This window comes from Camelina sativa, chromosome 9, assembly GCF_030686135.1.
Source record: "Camelina sativa cultivar CO46 ecotype springtype chromosome 9, ASM3068613v1".
In the NCBI taxonomy this organism is placed as follows: Eukaryota; Viridiplantae; Streptophyta; class Magnoliopsida; order Brassicales; family Brassicaceae; genus Camelina; species Camelina sativa.
The window spans coordinates 28,343,457-28,364,149 of NC_141888.1; the positions used below are offsets into that span (position 1 = coordinate 28,343,457).

The 20,693-nt window shown below is 34.7% G+C and overlaps 4 protein-coding genes and 1 long non-coding RNA gene across 14 annotated transcripts; 2 read left to right on the forward strand and 3 right to left on the reverse strand.

The window, feature by feature from the left end:
- Positions 1 to 1,075: 1,075 nt before the first annotated feature.
- LOC104711647 (protein fmp32, mitochondrial-like) lies at positions 1,076 to 3,491 on the reverse strand. Its single transcript, XM_010428349.3, has 7 exons — positions 2,778 to 3,491; positions 2,155 to 2,286; positions 1,980 to 2,039; positions 1,794 to 1,870; positions 1,656 to 1,712; positions 1,494 to 1,560; positions 1,076 to 1,400 (listed from the first exon to the last, which is right to left on the reverse strand). Exons 1-7 carry the CDS (start codon positions 3,288 to 3,290, stop codon positions 1,281 to 1,283), a joined length of 1,026 nt encoding a protein of 341 aa, XP_010426651.1. The 5' UTR covers positions 3,291 to 3,491; the 3' UTR covers positions 1,076 to 1,280.
- Positions 3,492 to 3,628: 137 nt separating this feature from the next.
- LOC104711648 (uncharacterized) lies at positions 3,629 to 5,720 on the reverse strand. The gene is made up of 5 exons (XM_010428350.3): positions 5,347 to 5,720; positions 4,847 to 5,016; positions 4,471 to 4,552; positions 4,302 to 4,377; positions 3,629 to 4,040 (listed from the first exon to the last, which is right to left on the reverse strand). The coding sequence occupies exons 1-5, from the start codon at positions 5,522 to 5,524 to the stop codon at positions 3,920 to 3,922; spliced, it is 627 nt and encodes a 208-aa protein (XP_010426652.1). The 5' UTR covers positions 5,525 to 5,720; the 3' UTR covers positions 3,629 to 3,919.
- A 478-nt stretch (positions 5,721 to 6,198) lies between these two features.
- LOC104711649 (uncharacterized) lies at positions 6,199 to 7,823 on the forward strand. 9 transcript variants are annotated; one of them, XR_015567376.1, is made up of 5 exons: positions 6,199 to 6,648; positions 6,731 to 6,832; positions 7,089 to 7,214; positions 7,325 to 7,448; positions 7,586 to 7,823. It is a non-coding gene; the product is annotated as an uncharacterized LOC104711649 (long non-coding RNA). The 9 variants fall into 9 exon arrangements; XR_015567377.1 differs by having other exon boundaries at positions 6,268 to 6,625; positions 7,553 to 7,823; XR_015567380.1 differs by having other exon boundaries at positions 6,271 to 6,625; positions 7,365 to 7,448; positions 7,553 to 7,823.
- Positions 7,824 to 9,856: 2,033 nt separating this feature from the next.
- On the forward strand, positions 9,857 to 11,053 carry LOC109126463 (pre-mRNA-splicing factor cwf4-like). Its single transcript, XM_087465807.1, has 4 exons — positions 9,857 to 9,908; positions 10,120 to 10,360; positions 10,444 to 10,536; positions 10,636 to 11,053. The coding sequence occupies exons 1-4, from the start codon at positions 9,857 to 9,859 to the stop codon at positions 11,051 to 11,053; spliced, it is 804 nt and encodes a 267-aa protein (XP_087321933.1).
- Positions 11,054 to 11,158: 105 nt separating this feature from the next.
- On the reverse strand, positions 11,159 to 17,260 carry LOC104711650 (zinc finger CCCH domain-containing protein 44). 2 transcript variants are annotated; one of them, XM_010428351.3, is made up of 11 exons: positions 16,638 to 17,260; positions 16,232 to 16,311; positions 15,893 to 16,080; positions 14,504 to 15,347; positions 14,271 to 14,398; positions 14,101 to 14,160; positions 13,964 to 14,014; positions 13,781 to 13,851; positions 13,366 to 13,517; positions 13,086 to 13,258; positions 11,159 to 12,998 (listed from the first exon to the last, which is right to left on the reverse strand). In XM_010428351.3, the coding sequence occupies exons 1-11, from the start codon at positions 17,024 to 17,026 to the stop codon at positions 11,286 to 11,288; spliced, it is 3,849 nt and encodes a 1,282-aa protein (XP_010426653.2). In that variant the 5' UTR covers positions 17,027 to 17,260; the 3' UTR covers positions 11,159 to 11,285. The 2 variants fall into 2 exon arrangements, with proteins under 2 accessions (XP_010426653.2, XP_087322502.1); XM_087466376.1 differs by having other exon boundaries at positions 14,508 to 15,347; positions 16,638 to 17,257.
- Positions 17,261 to 20,693: the final 3,433 nt, after the last annotated feature.

Sequence of the window (20,693 nt, forward strand, 5' to 3'; positions counted from 1 at the left end):
ATATTGTGATGCGTATCCATCATTGCAAAAAGATCACAAAATATGTTACAAAATTAGAACGAACATGAATATTGCAATACTATATTATTTTTTGTAGTGTTTGTGCTAGTGTACGTTAATATTTTTTTTTTTTGTTTTAGGGTCGTTATTGCACTATATTGCCACTACATAGATTCAAGCTAGCATAATGTATTTAGTTGAATTTTTTTCTTAAACCAATATATTAAAACTTCCAAGGAAAAAAAACAATTATTCAAAACTAGACATATTTTACAAGCACGGAAGCTAAATGCGTGAATGATAACACATTGGAACATCTAATTCATACAAAGATACGAAATGTGGAATTATGTTTTACCAAATTGCTGTACTTTGAACATAATACTAATTGATGATAATTCAAACGTATAAAAAGAGGACAAACCCAAAGAGAGGCGTGGAAGAGTCACGTGATGAGCATTTCCCACCCGATTCAACTATTTTAGCTTTTATATTAGTGTGGTCCATTGTCTCTAATTAGTTCTCTCATCATTAAGTTTCAACACTACTAGCTATAATTCCACATAAAATTGGTAGATTTTTAAAAGTTCGACTATAAAAAGAGAGTAATAGATAGATTTGGTTCGACTTGAGTTGTGTGCCCAATTGTTGGGAGACCCTTGATCCAAACAACACATGTCACATGTGCCTGTGCCACTTTCTCCATCTTTGACATTATTTCTTTGGTTCGCTTTTACGTTTCCATGACTCGCTCGTTTATTGATAAGTAAGTAGTCAACACAACACCCAAAACTCGCCTAATCTATTGACTTTATAAAAGGCAGTAGTAGTAAGCAGTACACGCATTTCCTCTAGGCTACTTTCATCATCGCATCGCAGCCCTTGGCTCTAAAAGCTCTCGTCAACGTCGAGTATGATTTTCTTTTCTCGAGAGTTATCGACTCTTTGTTATGTCATGAGGGAGAACTAACAACTTATATATCTCACGGGACTTGAGCTGGCCCCCTATACATTAAGTTTGTTGCCTCTGTCCCATTGAAGTCTTTTGTGACCTTTTTCCCGTGAAAGTACATCATTTACGTGAAGGGTTCAAATTTACTAGACTGGGTTAGTCTTTATTTCTTTCACATAAAGAAAAGAAGGAAGAAATAAAATTACATCAAACATACAAATAATGAACAAGATATGGAGCACAGACCAACAACATTTCATCCCGTGATTAAAAAAGAAACAGCAAAGATGAGGAGTTGGTCTTAAAACCGGCACACCGTCGGATGGAGTTACATGACGATCCGGAGGACAGCAAGACCAACGGCTGAGATGGATACAAGTGTACCAATACAGTACTTGATCACCTCGTATTTGGCTGCTTCCAACTGAGCTCTCAAAGTGTGAATCTCCTGAGAGGTTGAAACCACATAAACAAAAAAACATTAACACTTTTGCTGCCAAAAACAAACAAAGGCACATAAACTAGAGATGAGAACACTTACACGGTCAAGCTTGTTTGTAAGGTTACAGGTTTCGGCATTTTGATTTTGTAACTCATCTCTTATCCTCCTGCGCCATCATAGACATGCCACAATTTTAGAAGGTTATAATAACCTAGAACAACCTTAAAAGGAACAAAGAAAGAAGGTAGTCGTTTCTCTGACCCTTTTTCAAGATTTAGGTCCAACCGTTGTCCTGCTGTGACTTTGTCAATCTCGTGTCTGCAATGTTATTGCAATAGTCAGTGCAATGATTTAGTCTATAGCAGAGCCAAACCTTAGAGGTTTTTTTAGAAAGCTGACCTTATATCAGAGCGGATTCGCTCTATGTCATTACGGAGTTTCTCATTCTCGTGTTGCAGCAAAGAGAAATGGTGGTCCTATACATAACAATCATTCAGAAACAAGGTGTCACTATAAGAGCAGCGGTATTCAGAGATTGAGAGCAAAGTACAAAATTGTTCCCTGAAAAGTGAAAACGCAACTTACCAGTGAACTGTTAATCTCACTTTTGAACTTGGATAAGTTTGATTCCTGCGTCATTTCAGCCTACCAGAGACGCAAGAAGATCAAAGTTAGACCGAATTTAAGCTACCTATAACCGGTTCTTACTCTTTGGAATTGATGAGCGAACAGAGGCTTGTCATAACAGAAAAAAACTTACTTTCTGCATCTCTCCCTTGGAGACAACCAACTGTGAAACAACACCTAAGCTATCGTTAAGAACTTCAGTTATAGCAGCGGTTATTGCCTCGGCTTGCTTTGAAGGCAGGCCTTGTGCTTCTAAGCTCCTAACCTGAAAATCACATTCCAGAATTCTCCTTTGAAACTATATCTACAAAAATAACGACTAGACATTTGCATCCTAGGGAGTCTGGTCTTAAATCGAACCATTCTATTGTCTCATTTCAAAATCAAGGAAAATACACAAATTGTTCTACAGAAAGTTCCTGTTTGCACAATCTTGCCTAGGAATTGACTAAGAGATGAGACAATTTAAAGCAATGTCTGTTAAAAGAGAGACCAAGAAAAGGCTATAACACCAAGGTTTCCCATTGGTTTTGATAAGTTGAAATATGAACTGTATGAGTCAGGTCTAGAATATAACCATACTATCGTCTCATTTCAGAATGCACAAATTGTAAAATGAATCGTTTCACAGAGAGTCTCTTGCCTAGGAATTGACTAATAGATAAAAAAGACATGGCAAACAATAATGATCTAAGAAAGATTCAGCAGATCACTATAGGTAAGCAAAACGAACAAAGCAAGAAAGGGTTATATTACCAAAGCGAGTGTATCGACAAGAAACAAACGCTTCCCAGTGGTTTTGATAAGTTGAGAGATGAATCTGGCGTGGAATTGTCTGTACGGTGAATATGATACTAACGGCGAAGAAGAAGAGGAACGAATCTCGTGGTGATCGAACAGAGTCCTGTCAAATGTTGGGTTTGGAGAACCACCGATTGATCTGAGGGTCGACAGGTTTACACCCGAACTAGTTCCAAGTCGTGCTAGCCGGAGATAATTCGCGTAAGCAGCCATCAAATGAAAAATTTCCCTAAACTGATTCGCAAAATTGAAACCCCCCAAATTTTGGATCGGGAAATAGCTGTTGGAAGAAAGATCAATATAACTAGAGGAAGAGTTTCCCAATCGGGTAAGCATGCAATGGTCAAAAGGAAAAGAAGAGAGAGAGAGAGGAGAAGAGGGAGAGGGGGAAAGAAGAAAATTTGGAAGATGGGTTTGGTTGGTATTTGCTCTTAATGAATATTCTGTTCTGTTCGTGGTGTCATCCATGGAAATCGCAGTACCATCAAAAGAAACAGACGGACGACGATGATAGTTAGAGAAAGCGTGAGCCTTTGTCTTTTCCTAATTGGGCACGTTTCCCAACTCAACCTCTCTTTTACTTACTTACTCCACGTGCTAATTTAACTTCCCACACTTGACCAAATAACTTGTCTCATTGTCTGAAATGAGAATGTTACATAGGAAACTGATAACCGACTAAATTCGTCATTACCTCACTTGGTTGTTTATGTTCTCATTTGAGTAAAGAGATAAAGTATTGTTGCAAGAGTTCAAATCTTATGTTTAGTCTTAGCACTCGAATCGTTTTGAGTTTTCATCCGGAATAATAAAAGTGCCATATGAATATTAATCAGTAAACCAAAACTGAAGAAGGTGTACACATTACTGTTCTCGTAACCGTAACTAATCACTTTGGGGGATGGCCTCCTTAAAGATATCAATACAGCCATTTTTTTTTGTTGTTGTTGCTTTTATTTTTTGATAATTCAAGAGAATCCAAAAAGTGTCAAAATAAGATTCATATCCTGTCGTCTGTCACCTGTGCTTTTTTTTCTTTTCTTTTTCTTTTCGTTTTTTGGATTTGTCTCTCTCCACATCTAATGTAAAAAGTTTCTTCATTTTGGTCGCTTTCGATAGGGGTCCAAGGAATCGTCCACGGTCTCTTTCACATAGTTACCAACTCTCTTCATGTTCTTCATCACCCCTGATGCTACCAGGCTTGCGTTTCTCGTGAACCTGATACATCCCCACGGAAATGAATATTGTGTGTCATAAACAATGCTCATTTTGTGACTCACATACAACGATTTATGGTAGATAAGACTTTGATTAATTAGACTAAATTACTGTAGACCTAAGGGTTATCTAACTTTGAGGTTTTGTATTCACGCAGAATCAATTAGGCAGTCAAGTCAAATACCAATACCATTACCCATTAAGCAACAACAAGTCAAATCTTAAAGGTATCTCCAGCTAAAGCAAAAGCTCTTTGCTTACCTGGTTAAGAAGCCGTTTTCTGTATTTGTGGCTGGCACTGGTTTATTGTTCTGGTGCTGAGGCAGATCCCTAGATTCTATACAAAAGAAAGAAAAAAATAATGAGGAAACAAGAGGCAGGACTCAGTTTCAATGTCGTAAACTGGTGAATAAGAGCAGAATCGGTGTACCGTTTCTATTTTGAACACGGGCTGGAACTGGAACAGGAACAGATGAAGTATTGCCAGAAGCTGCTCTTCTATCTGCTAGTATCTGCAATAAACATAAGAAAGTTCGATGGAGAAAACAGAGATTACAAACAGTACCAAGTAGAACCATATTCCTTGCCAGTGAAGTTTATCAAGTTCTAAATATGTATTCAGTTTTTGCAGAAGATGATAATGTCTTTCAAAATAATGCATACATACACATGGACCAACAAAAAAAACAAGCAGAGAAAAGAAACTAAATAGATTGACAAGACAGCCTAACAACCATGGGCAAAAATTATCTAACTTTCAAAAGCAATGTAATGAATACTCGGGAAAAGGGATATGAATGACAAACCTCAAGGCCAACACAAACAGGAAGCTGAGTCTTTGTATGTTGCTTGATGGCAGATGAGTCTTTCTCAGTCATGTAGACGGAATATCCCAAACAGCCATAGTAAAAATCTGCTAAGGTTCTCCCTTCTTTAGAAGCTTCAGCTTCAGATTGTCCAACAACGTAATCAGGAACTACAAAGTTTATGAAATATAGTCATTACTGAATGCAGAAACCATGAGAGCCGAAACAAAGAGTAGTAACAAAACACCATCTCAATTCAGAATTCGTGATAAAAAAATGAACAAGCTATAGCTATAATAAAGCATACAGGCTTTGTTCTGAATCAGAATCTATCTCTTAACCAATTCATAGCCGTAACCAATTCCGCGATATAAGTAAAGGATTCAATTACATGAACACTAATATAGCAGAAACAGCCATAGATGATTCTCAATTTTACAAAAAAAAAAGGATACCAAATTAGGGAAAAAATACTGAGAAACACAGGGATCAATCAATACCTTGACGGAGAGTGCGAGGGATACCGACGCAGCGAGGGTTCTTAGATTTGGATTTGAGAGTGGAAGAGTAATAGAGATAGCCTTTGCACGATCTTCCTTTCTCCAGAGATCCTCTCTGTTGTTCCGGTTTCTCTTCCATTACCGTCCTCGTCACTTCTTCGCTCGAGCCTTCGTTCATCTTCAAAACCTTCCCCTTCGTTTTTTTTTCGCGAAATCTCTCTCTACCTCCTTCGCTATGTGTCTCTCTATCTAACGCTCATCCTCTCAAATTGTCGTCCGATCTGCTCGCGGGGTATTGTATTACGGCGGTGCCCTCCATCTTCTCGTTCCCATTTTTTTTTTCTTTTTTTTTTTCTAAAATTAATTTATTCATTAAACTATTTTGACATGTTAAAATAAAAATAATGGGCCGAGATCCATTAAGACCCAATATTTATTATTATTTATTTTTTTTATTTTTTTTGACAGAGAAGTCCCAAATATTATCAAATAAAATTATCAAACAAAATATATATCAAGTTATAAAGAAAAAAATATAGATTTTTATATATCCGAATTTCTTTTAAAAAAAAATCATATTACCAAAATATATGAATAAATAGATATGATGAGGTGTGATGACAAAAGAAGAAAAAAATAAAATAAAATAATATTTTCTTTTCCCTATTTCTCTCTTTCACACACCATCTCATTTCTCTTTCTCTCTTATAATTTTATTTCACAAACATTAGAGCAAGTTTATCGGTAAGCTCTTAGTGGAGTTTTAAGGATTTTGAATCAAAAAAATAAATCAGAAGTAAAAAAAAAACTTAAGGGAACCCCTTATATAGTATACCGCTTTATGTTCTAAGAGACGCTACGTGTCTTAATCTTGTTGGTCGAACTAAATAATACAAAAGAAAAAAAAAATTCTCTACACTCGATTTGTTTTCCTCTCTCTCTTTCTCTGCGATTGAATACAACGAAGAAATTTGGAATCAGAAGAAGGGTTTGGAATCGAAGGATACTTGAATCAGAGGAGACTGGGTCGGAGGAGATGCATAGCGGAGGAGATTGACTGCGGAGGCCAATCGCGATAGATTGAATCATCGTTTCTTCCCCTCTCACTCTCTCTCGAATCTCTCCGATTTTACAATCGGAAAAGAGCCGTCTCACAATCGATTGGAAACGAGAGGAGATTGAATCAATTGGAATCGGAGGTGACTGAGTTGGAGGAGATTGAATCATATGATAAGAGTTCCATGGCCATACCAGTGGGGAGCACCATCATTTGATGCCGGTGAAGCCTTTGCCATGATGATGGTTTCTTTTGTTGCTCTTGTTGAAGTTTGTTTCACCGTGTAAATTAGATTACATAAATATTAGATTTTATGTTTTGCCTCAGGGCGAGCAATTGCTCAATTTATCTAAGGTTGTGCCTCAACTATGTTGATTTCTCGTTTAGGGAGTTGCAATTTGTCTAAGGCTGTGCCTCAATTTATCTAAGGTTGTGCCTCAACCATCTTCACGCACAATCCATTTATTTCATCTTTGTGTTTATTGTCTTGTTTGGTATACCGTATACATACAGCCACAATGCTTTGCACGTAATGTGTTTCTCACCTTCTAAAGATTATAGAAACTGTGAATTAAGTGCCTTGATTTCGATACTGGTGATTTTCATTTTAATTTGTTTACGTTCCCTATGATTACCAACTTGTTCAAAAAACTTCTCTAACACTCTGGTTTATATTTTCTTGCAGGCTGTGTGGTGACTATAATATAAAAGGTACATATGGTGTCTTCAACTTGTTCTGTGATTTCAGGTTTTCAACAGCTGATTCAAACAAATGAACAAAGGAGTTAATGAGTGACGAATCAGAATTAAGGTTGGTTTATTTGTTACTTACTACTAAACTTGTTTCGTTGAGCTCTGTATAAGGCTTAACAAATTGGTAGAGGGACTTTCACACCTCTTGCTCCTTTTTTGTTTGCTTAGCTTCTGGTTCATATCTGTTCCTCTTGTACATTTTCTTAAGTTGGATTTCACATAGAGCGACTTAGAGGATGAAGAAGATGGAAGAAATTCTGATTACAACAAAGAAGGAGCCATACACTTTAAGGTACTCTTGTTTTCTTCTTTTGCATATATGTTCCTCTTCAAGTATGATGTTATTGGTTTATTTTGCTGCTGGCTTGGATTGGTCATTGTTTAATTTTGTTGCAGGCTTGTCTTGGTCACCGTTTGTTTTTGCTGCAGGCTTGGCTTGGTCACATTTTAATCTCGGGTCTGATTGGTCGCTGTTTGATTTTTCTGCATGCTTGGCTTTTCCTAGCTAAAAAATAATCGATGGCAACATGATTGTATAATTTAAGAGTACATTGTTCTTGTTCTATTTATCTTGTAGTAATATCCTTTGGTATGCTTGACAAATTTGATTTTATTTGGCCATGAATGATTAATTGTACTTCTAAATTGCAATTAATCATTTTCCCCATTTATGAATTGCACTAATGTGTATTAATGTTTTTATTCTGTTTTCTATGTTTGAAAATTAATTAAAATACAATATTTTCTAATTTTATAAAATCTTAAATGTTTACACATTTATACCTTCTATTCTATTTAACATTTTAAAATTTTAAAAAACAATATTTTCAAAAATAAGAGATCCAAAATAAGAACCTACCAATAAAAGAGAAAATTTTATCTAAGAGATAATGGTTTCTTATATTCCAAACAGTACACAATTAATCCATAAAAAATTTAAGAACTCCCCTTATATGAACCCCCCAATAAACTTGCTCTTATATCTTACAAGTGGGACCCTGACTATTTCTCCAATTATAAATAGTACATGTACAATATAACCTCTATAAATTAATAATGTTGGGACCAAGACATTTTATTAATTTATAGTGATATTAATTTATCTATAAATTAATAGTTATTATTTTATAGTGTAAATTAATAATTATTAATTTGTAGATATATTTTTAATATTTTAATTTTATTAAATTATGAATTGAGACAATTTTAACATAGACTTTCAGATGTTTTAAATTATATGGTATTGGAATTGAATTTGTAATATTTAGAAAATATTATTAATAATAAATTACAAATACAATAGACAAAGTCACTTATACACATGTCATACATAAATTCAAATTTATGAATAATAATATCAATTATTGTATTTTAATAGTCAATCAAACTATCAAAATGTAAATGATGGTTATCTAGAAATTGAAAGTTTTTTACAAAATGTAGCTATCTTTATGACATGTTACAAAACATTTTATATCATTACAGTTTGAAAATAAAACATAACAATTGTTTTATAGATATGAGCTGTAGGAAAAACATACATTATTATATCAGCATATATATATATATATATATGTAAATTTTCATGATTATTAATTTATGATATTATTGGGACCATATTTTACATTAGGATTTCAGAAAAATTATTATCTTATTATCTTATCGAATTTTGTTATTTTTTACACTGACCCGACTTGGGACTAGCAAATTTTATTAATTTATAGTGTTTACTAATTTATAGAGTATTAATTTATAGAGGTTTTACTGTACTACATTTCTAATTAAATTTGGAAAATATACTAAAATGCCAATAACCTCAAAAAAAAATATGTTAACTAACAAGAGAGAGTAAGAAAAAACAATTAACATCAAAACTGAAAGAAGAAGATAACTCGAGTATCTTCACATGTGAGTAAGGGTACTCATGCGGCACAAAATCACTGTAGTCCGTAGGCGAGACTTGGACTACAGTGACAGAGAAGTCCCAAAAATTACATTGTTTTAGTTGCAAACTTGCAATGGATATTAAATATAAATAAACTTTGGAGGTTGATGATTTTTTTTTGATAAATAGCAATTAAGTCATATATTGACGATGATAGTCTTAAAATTTGTAGTTTCTTTAGCATGATTAATAGAAGACCTATTTAATTTTAAATCGATGTTATTTAATTCATACCAAAATATTATTAGGAAGTGAGTACGCAATTTCACCATATATACACAATTTTCTAGATCAACAAATCCAAGCTTCAAATCACCACACGGATTAGAAGGTTTTTTTAATTTGGGAAATCATTGTGATTCAGAAAACCATATATGATGTAGTCTCTCAGGCTTTCTTGGTGGAATGAGCATCTAGTATAATTGTTTGTTTAATTTTCTATATAAACCATTATTATTATGTCCAAAACTATAAATCAATCAAAATACAGATTTAAAAAGATTTTGGTGATAAAAAATATTCGAAGCAAATGATAATAGTAGAATTCACATTTAAAACTTGAAATTATAATAAGATAATTAATGGTTATCCGCAATCTTTTCCATTTTAGATGTTTGATTTTATGATCAACTTTTTTGATTCGGATATTTTCAATATTTTTTATTTATTTTGCTTATATGCCGACAATTCACTGAGCTATAATTTACATATCAATTTGTTATTATAAAAAAAGAACATTTAGAATCATGCAAAATATGGATATAATTTTGTACACAAGTTACCATGAAAATGGATTCAGTCAATCACGTGAGAAGCACATGATCAAAAATAATATGGAAAAAATAATGAGCGGAGACTGAAAATGTTCTTTAATTTTGTTTTTTCTTTAAACGCAAATTGCCTAAAAATGTCATGTGTTGAAATAAAGTTCAAACCATTTACCTCTAAGTAAAATCAAACGTGAGATCACCAGCAGAGCCAAAGTGTTTTGTTGACGTTAATACACAAACACATATAGTTATCTTTGTGGCATTTGTTGAGTTTGAAGAAGGGTGCAAAGAAGTAGAACGAGCTAGGGTTATCTACAAGTTTGCTCTCGACCATATCCTTAAAGGAAGAGCTAAGGATTTGTATAGGAAGTTTGTGGCGTTTGAGAAACAGAATGGGGATAGAGAAGGGATTGAGGACGCAGTTGTTAGCCAGAAAAGGTTTCTGTACGAAGATGAAGTGAGGAAGAACCCTTTTAACTATGATTCCTGGTTCGATTACATTAGTTTTGAGGAGTCTCGAAAGAACAAGGATAGGATCAGAGAGGGCTATTGCTAATGTTCCACCTGCTCAGGAGAAACGATACTGGAAAAGATATATCTATTTGTGGATTGACTATGCTCTTTATGAAGAGGTGGAAGCTGGAGATGTGGAGCGTACACGAGCTGTATACAGAGGATGTCTCTAGCTTATCCCACACGCCAAATTCTCTTTTGCCAAAATATGGTTGCTCGCTGCTCAGTTTGAGTTCAGACAATTGAACTAGACAGGACCGTACAAAGCATTACAAGGTGTGGCTTAGTTTCGCAAAGTTTGAAGCTTCTGCTTCTGCTGCTGGAGACGATGCTATTCTTGAACACTCCAGAGCCATTCTCGACAGAGCCAACACATACTACAAAGAGTCTAAACCGGAGCTGAAGGAGGAACGGGCTACACTGTTGGAGGATTGGCTGAACATGGAGAAGAGTTTGGTATGCTTGGGGATGTCAGTGCTGTTCAACCGAAGCTCCCGAAGAAGCTCAAGAAGAGAAAGGCTATCAGAAGAGAAGACGGTTCAACAGAGTATGAGGAATACATTGATTATGTCTTCCCGGAAGAATCGCAGACGACCAATCTCAAGATTCTTGAATCTCCTTACAAATGGAAGAAGCTTAAAGTTGCTGCTTTCTGAGGATTACGATTGAAGTTTTTTTTTTTCTATAAATAAAGTTGTTCTGTACATCCTTACTTTACTCATCTGTTCCAATATATAGCAGTAACTTTTATCATCCAAGCAAAACTCTAAACGATTTGCTTTCTGTTTCTGTTTTTTTTTCCAAGAAAGAGCCAGCCACAGCTAATTTATGTTTACAAAAAGGATGTTCGAGATGTATTAAATAACAAATAAATACAAAATACAAGAAATGTGAAAAAAATTCAAGGGTGCCAAAAACTACAAGATGCACCCTTTTTGCAGTTTCCACTCTCATAGAATTTACAAATTTTCAGCCCTTTGGGCGGATGAGCTGCGTACGAACCTGATCCATGGGCATAACCATGGCTATTGCTGTATGGCCACTGCCGGTTATTATGACTGTTGTGACCGTTGTTCAACCACTGCCGGTCCCTGCTGTGTCCGCTGGATCTCTTCTGCTGGCTCCCTCGTGGACTGCGCTCGGTGTTTCCTCGGGCTGAGTCATGATATGACAGTGCCCTAGGGCTTGGTTCCGAACCAGACTTGAGAAGCCTCTCGACCACTGGTCCAGCTTCAACTGTGGTTTCTGATCCCAGTCTGAGAGCTGTTGTCGTTAGAGTCAGGTCGTGAGTTATTGAAGCTGGAGCTGGCGCTGGCGGTGCAAAAAGCAGGAGCTCTGGACCAGCGGTTCCACAGTGGCCGAAGGGAGTGTTTACTTTTTCTTCTGTGCCCATTGAGCTTTTCCCGGCAGAGACATTTTCGAGAATACTCGCCTGAGAGACATCCATTCTGCATGTTTCAGGAGCGAGGGACATGCGTGCCACAGGGTTAAAGAAATCTTTTTCTGGTCCTTTTGTCAAATCATCGTCATCATCGCAGTGAAATGTTGAGGTAGGTGAAGAGGGCAAACCGTTCTGCTCCATTGCTTCAACTTCTGCTAATAGATCTGAAACCGATTCATCACACTCGTCAGGGTCAGCAACAATGGCCGGCCACCCAGAAGACTGAGCCACTTGGGTGTTGTCTGAAGTCTGAGTAGTTGTGGCATGATCAGCTACCAAATCAATTGGCTTTACAGACGGTGCAGCTAAAACAATAGCATTCTGCTGAGTTACTTGAGGAAGCTGTCCTCCAGTTACCACAACACTTGACGTCGTAGTAGCAGAATCGGTGGTAGATGTGGTGGTGGTGCTCCATGTGACACCAGACGGTCCTTTGACCAGGACACATGAAGACAGAGACTGAATAGTCTCCGCCGCTTGAGCTTCCAAGTCTTCAGGGCTCGACTTAGGTGTAGGACTGGGGAAATCAGGGAAATGGCTTTCTTGATTCAGGTTTGGTGCATGAACAGAACCGTTTATGGAAACAGAACCACCATTTGATCCATCCTCCACAGTATTAGTTGTGCTATGGTTACCATCTGCCCGCACAACATTGGATAGATCAGATCCTGGAGTTTTTCTTACGTCAGGAGTAACCACGTGTCCTGGCACAACAGACATTGATGCCGGACAACTAACTTGAGGCTGGGGACAAACAGAATTACCATCCTCTCCAGAGCAAGCTACAAGAGCCACAACTTGTTTCTCTTTTGGATCGTCAAAATGGGCACTGACAGTATAGGGAGAGGAGGTTGCACTGGTGTTAACTGGCGTATGATTCTTCTGAAGACAGTTCACATCCATGCCAGAATCATGCGGAGACGGTTTTGGTTCTTGGGGAAGCGAAGAGGAACTTGGCAAAGTACTTGCTTTATCAAATCGTCCGGCAAGAGCATCAGTCAGAAGCACAGACTCGTCTTGATTCTCATGCGCTTTCCATATCCTAAGATAAGGGGGAAAATGGCCACTAGATTTCCATCTGCGGAGCTGCACCATAGAAAACGGTCCCTGGGTCTTTCCTGTTGGATCTCGATAATGCCATATTTCACTCTCTTCGTCATCTTTACCAGTTTCCTGCAGTACCCAGAAATTTAAATGACGTGAAACCAAAATAGAAAATCATGAGAGGTTACGTTATGAATGTAAGGTGGTATGTCAAACCTGGATATTTGATGAGTTGTTGTGGACCTTAGAACAATCATCTTTCTCACTATGCACAGCATTTCTGCTTCGCAAAATTGGTGCATCATATTTTTTCTGTGCATTATTTCCCATGTTGTTCAAGATAGCCCCTTTCTTGAGTGGACCTTTACTTTGTGCCGTTATGTGATTATCTGCAAATAAAAAGCATCGAAGATTGTAAATAGCATCCAACAATCAGGAATATTCATTAAGATAATGAACAAAGTAGCTGTTGACATCCTAGGTTAAGGTGGGAGACCTTGATTCCTTGTACCCAACCCTACATCTTCTGATGATGCATGACTTGGATCCATGCTTGGATCTGTATGAACTTCTGGGACTTCCTGCAGACGCCGCTGACGTTCCTCTGGTGATTTTAGAAGCTCTAGCTTTTCTACACATTCTCTAAGCGTGGGCAATAGTTAAGAAAAAATTGATAAAACGCATCATTCCATGCAATCAGCATCAAAGTCTAAATGGGAAGACCGGGGTATTTGTCAAGTTGTATACTACCCAAACTGAATTATTCTTTGCGCCTATGAGCAGCATGGTCACTTTTCAATGAATTATTTCATCAACGACTCCTCAAAATATTATATATCAAGCAAAATTGCAAAGAGAAATAGCGCAACGAAATGCAACAAATATAGTATAGCAAAGTTCAAAAAGGATATTCCTTTCTATGACCCTTCTCACTGGCCCGATCACGAAGATGATTGAGCTTTAATGTCTCAGCTTCCAGAGACTACATCCACAAAACATCCATAAGAAACACGGTAGTGGACAATAAAGAACTATGATAATGAGGATCTTCAATATTTAATACGAAAGATATATGCTGTTTTTAATGAATCTACCTCATTGATTCTCATGGCTTGCAGTGTTGCTGCCGTCTTCAAAATGTCACCCTGCCACCAAAACAAAAAACACATGTTTCCAGCTTAGGTAAAATACACAATTTTAGGACGAGAAGATATCATGTGTGCATTCCTACCACAGTCAGACGTTTATTGAGGCCATTTTTTATGCTCTGCCGCAGCCGTTTGCACTCATCCTGAAAACCATGGTTATACGTACATTAACGATAAAATTTAACCGTACTTACTAGAGCTACCAAATAAGATGGGTTTTACTCTTTATTCACAAGCCGAGAAAGATATTCACCTCTGTGACATTCTGGTCTGATAATTGATCAATCGAGATGACTTCTCTCTTGTCTAAGTTCAGTATTTCTAGCATAACATCTGTAGTCTTTGGGCCAAGTTGGTAGGATGTTGTTGCCTTGCTTGTACCTGTTGGATAAACACAACATCAGATGAGATCTTACTATTAAAACATTTGGGTCACTAATACCCATTTTCCTTAAGAAAGCATTAATATGACCATTAATCAAGTACCTACAACTTGAACGAGCCTGTGAATATCCAGCTTCTGATCGCTGCCAGATACCTTAATTCTCAAAATTGTGCCTACCACCTTTTCGTGAACCTTGTTGATATCATCAAGCAGAGACTCCAAATATTTACGTCTTAAATATATCAGGTTGATATTGTGAACATCAATGGCAGCATGTGCATCCAGATTTTCATTTTGTACTCTGCCATCAGTTTTCCTACGCATCTTCCGTCTTCTATCCTCTATTTGGCTAGGTACAGTATGAGTACTTTCACCATTCGTGGTTTTATCATCTTTCTGTTTCTCTTGAATAAGGACGTGAGACTCGAGAAGCTTGAGCATTTCAAAGTGACCCACTCGCGGTTTTCCAAACAACTTCCCAAGCATCGGGTCACAAACGACTTGGGACTTCTGAAGAGGATCTCTAAGATCTTTTTGCTTAATATAGTCAAGCACAAGACCCTGTACATCGAACTGTGAAAGAACAGATGTATCGCCATTTTTCATGAACGACACAAACTCGAGGAGTTCTCTTGTTGCCCAGCACGTATCTCCAGGAGCCTTCTTTAGGATATTGTTTGGCTTTTTTCCATCCACCTTGCTGGGTAAGGTGGGGGAATCACTGGTCCTTCTTCTTTTCGTTCCATTCACTGCTACATCTAAAACCCTGTTATTGGTCGGATCATTGCGTGACTCCACTTTAGGAGCAGTGTTCGAAACCTCCTTCCAAGGATTATTTGCTCTAGTAAGCTCATCGACAGTTAGAGACAGATCTTCCTTCAGGCAAAGCCAATATATCTTGAATAGATACTCCCAACTGAGCTTGTCATCAAAATCCACCTTAACCTAAGAAATAACGGAAACAAATTTAAGCTGCATACAATATGATAGATTAAAGAGGGTAATATAAAAGACAAACACTCAACTTTCTTAAGACTATTAATGAACTACACCCGATTATCCCAACATACTCTACTGCCCTTGTAAGAGTTAATTAAATAGCTAGGAAGCCCATGACTAACAACTTTGGAAAAACTCCCATCAATCCATTAGATATCTCGTAAAATAAGAAATCAATCAACCCCAAATCTCTAAATCTCCATGAGTATTACCTTGTGATTGATTGCTATCATAAACGTACGAGTGTCATGTGCATGACAAACTACGAGGGATTTTAATCGGGTTAATATATATGGAAACCCTTAGTATATTAATAAAGAACAACCAAATAAATGTAAAGCCCAAACAAGACTTAAATCAACAAACCATATTCCTCGTTTATTCTTAAGGTAATTGTGGCAGGTTGACAAAATATTTAACTGGCGCCCGAGCAAATTATGCGGCTATAAAGTATTGAATGGAAACTATAGATTTGTGGAGGATTGTCTTACCGCTTCATTATCTCCTTGAGCAATATTCTCAATCAGCATGACAGGCTTAATACATGTGCCACAAAGACCCATGTTACCTCTCACAATCACATAGTCGGCATCTTTAATGCACCGCTTACAAACAGAAAAAGTGCACGTATAACACATGTAACTGGAAGCCTTCTGGCATGTACCACATATGTGCCAACCTGAAATGAATTGAGCGAAACATCAGACTCCGAAGGAAGTTCACGTCATCATGTAAGGTATTCGAAACAACTACATCTCAGAACAATCAGTCTCTAGATTGCTTGCTGACAACAAAGACAACATAGTAACATCATAGACTATACGACATACCACAATTCCATTTCGCCGTTGTTCGAAAGAATGCCTCATCTCTCTTAATACAAGCTGGATGGTATGCCTTGGGACAATTCCTGAATGCACAAAACAAAGCCATCACAAACTTGTAAATAACTCAAATACCGTTACTAAAACCTCCATAAATAGTTAATAGTACCCTCTTGCTAGCAATTGAGTATCTCTAACCTATGGCATTAACCAACACATAATCGATAAATGGAATCTCAATGATAAGATAAAGAACATAGTTATTGAGAATCGTTGATATACCATAAAATGTCCAATAAAACTTAACTAAATTGAGTTCTTCTTAGTGGTAACTTACTCAAACATACGCCGAATCTTCCTATGGAGAATACTATCTAACGGAATTAATAACTGTAAAGTGATAATCACTTACCGGCGATCACAGAGAACGAGGTCTCCACCGTCGAAGCAAATAAAGCAAACATCCTCTTCCTTGTCGTCCTTCCGCAACGGCGGCGGCGGCGGCGGCCGATTATGCAACTGCGTATTAGCCTGAGACCTCGGAGGACGCCCCCGTTTTCGTTTCACAGGGGCAGCTTCGTCAATAACTTTAACCTCTTGCTCAATGGACACAGGAACAGCAACCGTCCGAGAAACCGTCGAGGCAGATACAGAGAGAGTAGAAACTTGGTTAGCAGAACCGATCTCATCACATTGATCAACTCTCATAAGATCGATCCCCCTGACGGAACTCTCTTCTCGACCAGCCAAAGAAGCCAACTCCGGCACGCCCCGGCGGAGTTGCTTCTGCTGATTCGCCATGATTAGTCACGAATTCGAAAAAATTATGAGCAGTACTTGCAGATCAACTAGTGAAATAGAAACCCTAATCTGAGGTTCTTTGGGGATTTTGGCGATGATGATGATGACGATGATGGAGTTTAGAAACGAAGACTAGTGGGGGAGAAAGAAAAAAAAAAATGAAATAGACTTTTGTTTTTGCTTTCTTTTTTATCTTTTTAAATCTTTTTTTTTTCTTTTCCACTTCTTAGTTCTTCTTACTGTGTGTTATGACCATTTTTTATAGCTAAAAAAAGTTGTCACTTCTTCCTGCTTTTGGAAAAAATTAACAATACTAGATTCCAAAAAAACTACAATTCCTAAATACCAAAACTGCTAGATATTTTTCTATATTTCAATTAAATATATATAATCCAGTGTTAGATTTCCTAATTTAAGCCTTTAAATACCAAATAACATTGAGTTAAGATTTTACAGCTAATTAGGTAGACAACTGTTTTATTTTATTTTATTTTGACACTGGTATACAGCTAATCCTACTATATTAATTGAGAAGTACAAATATGAAACTAACCTTAAAATGTGTAAAAAGTTACATTCAATTGCCATTAGAAAATTTTAATTAAGATTAATTAATTAACTAAATATATATAATTAATTAAAAATTAAAAATGCTGACAGATCAAATATAAAAAAATCAAAAAAGTAAAAGAAATCTATTCAAATCAAAACTAATTTGTACTTAGAAAAAAACAAAAAATAATAATTAACTGCCAATAAAATAGAGTTTATTTTCTTCTTTAATTTTACATTGTCATGCCAATGATTTTAAATAATTATTAGTTAAAAAAATATTTTCTCTCTCTAATAAATTATAGACGAAAATTACAAAATATTTTTTTAAAAATATAAACAAATCAGATTTCAAAAACTAAGATTTTATATCCAAGTAGTCAATATAATTATTTTCAATAACAAGATTTCGAATATTTTGTTAAAATTTCAAATTATGATTCTCCTATCATATTTATTGTATTTTATTTACAAATTCTTTGAAATTTTCATATAATACTTATGATTTTACAAAATGCAGATTTTTTTTCTACATATGATGTGATTTGAACTTTTAAAAACAAAGATATATTACTCGATCTATGAATATAAAATGTGTGTTTTAATTTTCACATTGGCAGGTTGGTAAAACTAAATTTATATAGCTGATAAATTAATAAATTTTATTAGTTCATAATTATAATATTAAAATCACTACTTCATATTTCACAAAATAATGATACAAATACAACAAACAAACAATATAAAACTGTAGTATACGTCAAAAATAAAACACTATAATATTCTAAAATACTTAGTATTCAAAAAAACTTATATAGATTTACAGAATAATCAAAAATTAACAGCTAAGATTTTAAAAATCTAATCGAATAAAATCTATATAACCTCAAATTTTCTCAAAAAACTTTTCCAGCACGGGTTAAAAATTTTCTCAAAAATCTAATCGAATAAAATATATAACAGTTCTGTTTGACGGCTTAGATTTTAAAAATTAATAAATAAAAAATAAAAGATATAGGTATAGTATCTTATCTATTTTAAAAAGTTATATTTTCTTTTAGCCACTGTTTTTTAGGAAAATAAAACTAAGTTGAGATTTAAATATATTCAATACTTGAAGGTGCTTATTACAGACAAGAAAAGGAAGTCACAGAAAAAAAACAATGAATGTTGTTATCAAACAGGTTTTTCAGAACCTTAACTAGATATATTTAGTTACTCTTTTTATATGTTAGTTATATCTTTTTACTTACTTCACAACTATAGCAAGAATTATGTTTAATTGACAAAGGTTTAAACAATTTTATTTATTACATGTAAATGTTTTATTGACTGGTTTTCAATAAACATTTTTAAATACAAAAAATTTAATATAAGCAAACCAAATTTTTAATTATAAACCATTATAAATAACATAATAACAAAATAAATTATTACAAATTTTCATCAAAAAAAGTTCAGCTCGCGGTTTTCCGCGGGTTAGTACCTAGTTTATTTTATTTTGACATTGGTAGACAACAATTTATAGTGTCCAATTTGGGAAATATATATGGGCCAATTTATGTATGTATTTGAAAAAAACATGATATTATGCAAAATACAATGTTAACATATACATTAACGTAAAATTATCAACATCTATACTATTAAAAGGGAAGCATTATTTACAAGGCAAAATGAATCCTGAAATATATGACATAAAATGATCCTGAATAAATTAAAAAGCATACAATACAAAAGGACATTAAAGTAAATCTATACTATTAAAAGGGAAGCATTATTTACAAGGCAAAATGAATCCTGAAATATATGACATAAAATGATCCTGAATAAATTAAAAAGCATACAATACAAAAGGGACATTAAAGTAAATTTGATAATAAAAATGCACGGATCCTATATGCCCTGGATTAATTCTGTTCGGATCATATATTAACTGTTCAGAGCTGTTTTCCATACTCCTGTTTAAAAAAGGTTAGTAGTTTTGCGTAAACAATTTAAGGAAACAATAATTTTGATATTTATGTATATGTTTGGGCAATTAATTTCGAAATTGTATATATGTAAACTTATTTAATTTGATTTTATATTTTGAGATATATCCGGAAACAACAAATTATGATGTTACCTAATATACAAAATCATCTAAATGTTTATAGAAATAATTTAAATCGGTATCTACTAAAATCGAGCAATTAAGTACAAAATTGTATATATGTATAAAAATATAATTTGGTTATATATTGTGAGATATCTGTAAACAATATTTATGATTTTATATTATGATTTCAAACATATGTATTACATATATACAATATGTTTAAATCTTGGATACTGAATTAAGATATACATACGTTTGAAACTACTTATAACTTATCATTTTATCAATGCATAAATGTACGGATCCGAAAACATGTTACAACTAAAGTAAAACAACAGTATTTTAAATATGTTTTTTTTTCTTCAGCTTATCTAGCATAAGCATGTACAAAACAAGAGATAAAAGAATGTTAACTGACACGGAATGTATGTGTGATTCTATTAACTGAATGTTTCAAAGAAATTATTTTTCTTCATCAAATACTTTATTTTGTTTTGAATCAAACTATTACGTGTTTGTGTGCTAAATATGTAGGAACATGATTTTGAGGAAATGAGAAAAGAATAATGGGACGGAAACAGGATGGAAGGAGGAATAAGATGAGATTAAAAATTTTCAAAAATCAAAATCCAGGATCATGTTAGAATTAAAATAAATTAATGCTTCCAATATATTATGTAACATATTTTTCAATTTATCTAACACAAAAATGTCAAAACAATATTCAAAAGAAAAAGAAAAAACATTAAACTATGTTCTATAATAGATAAAAAAAAAAATCAACCATAGTTATGAGACATATACAGGACATGATGGATTTTATGTCCTAAATTAGACATACCATCTTTCTGTTACTATTTTTTAATATAATTGTTTTTACTGATAACAAAAACAAATTTGATCATTTTTTGTCTAAACCGAATTAAAAATAAATCAAATACTAAACTGATACAAAAAAAGTTTGGATTATGAATGTTAATAACATTTATTAAAAATATGTTTACAAACATAATC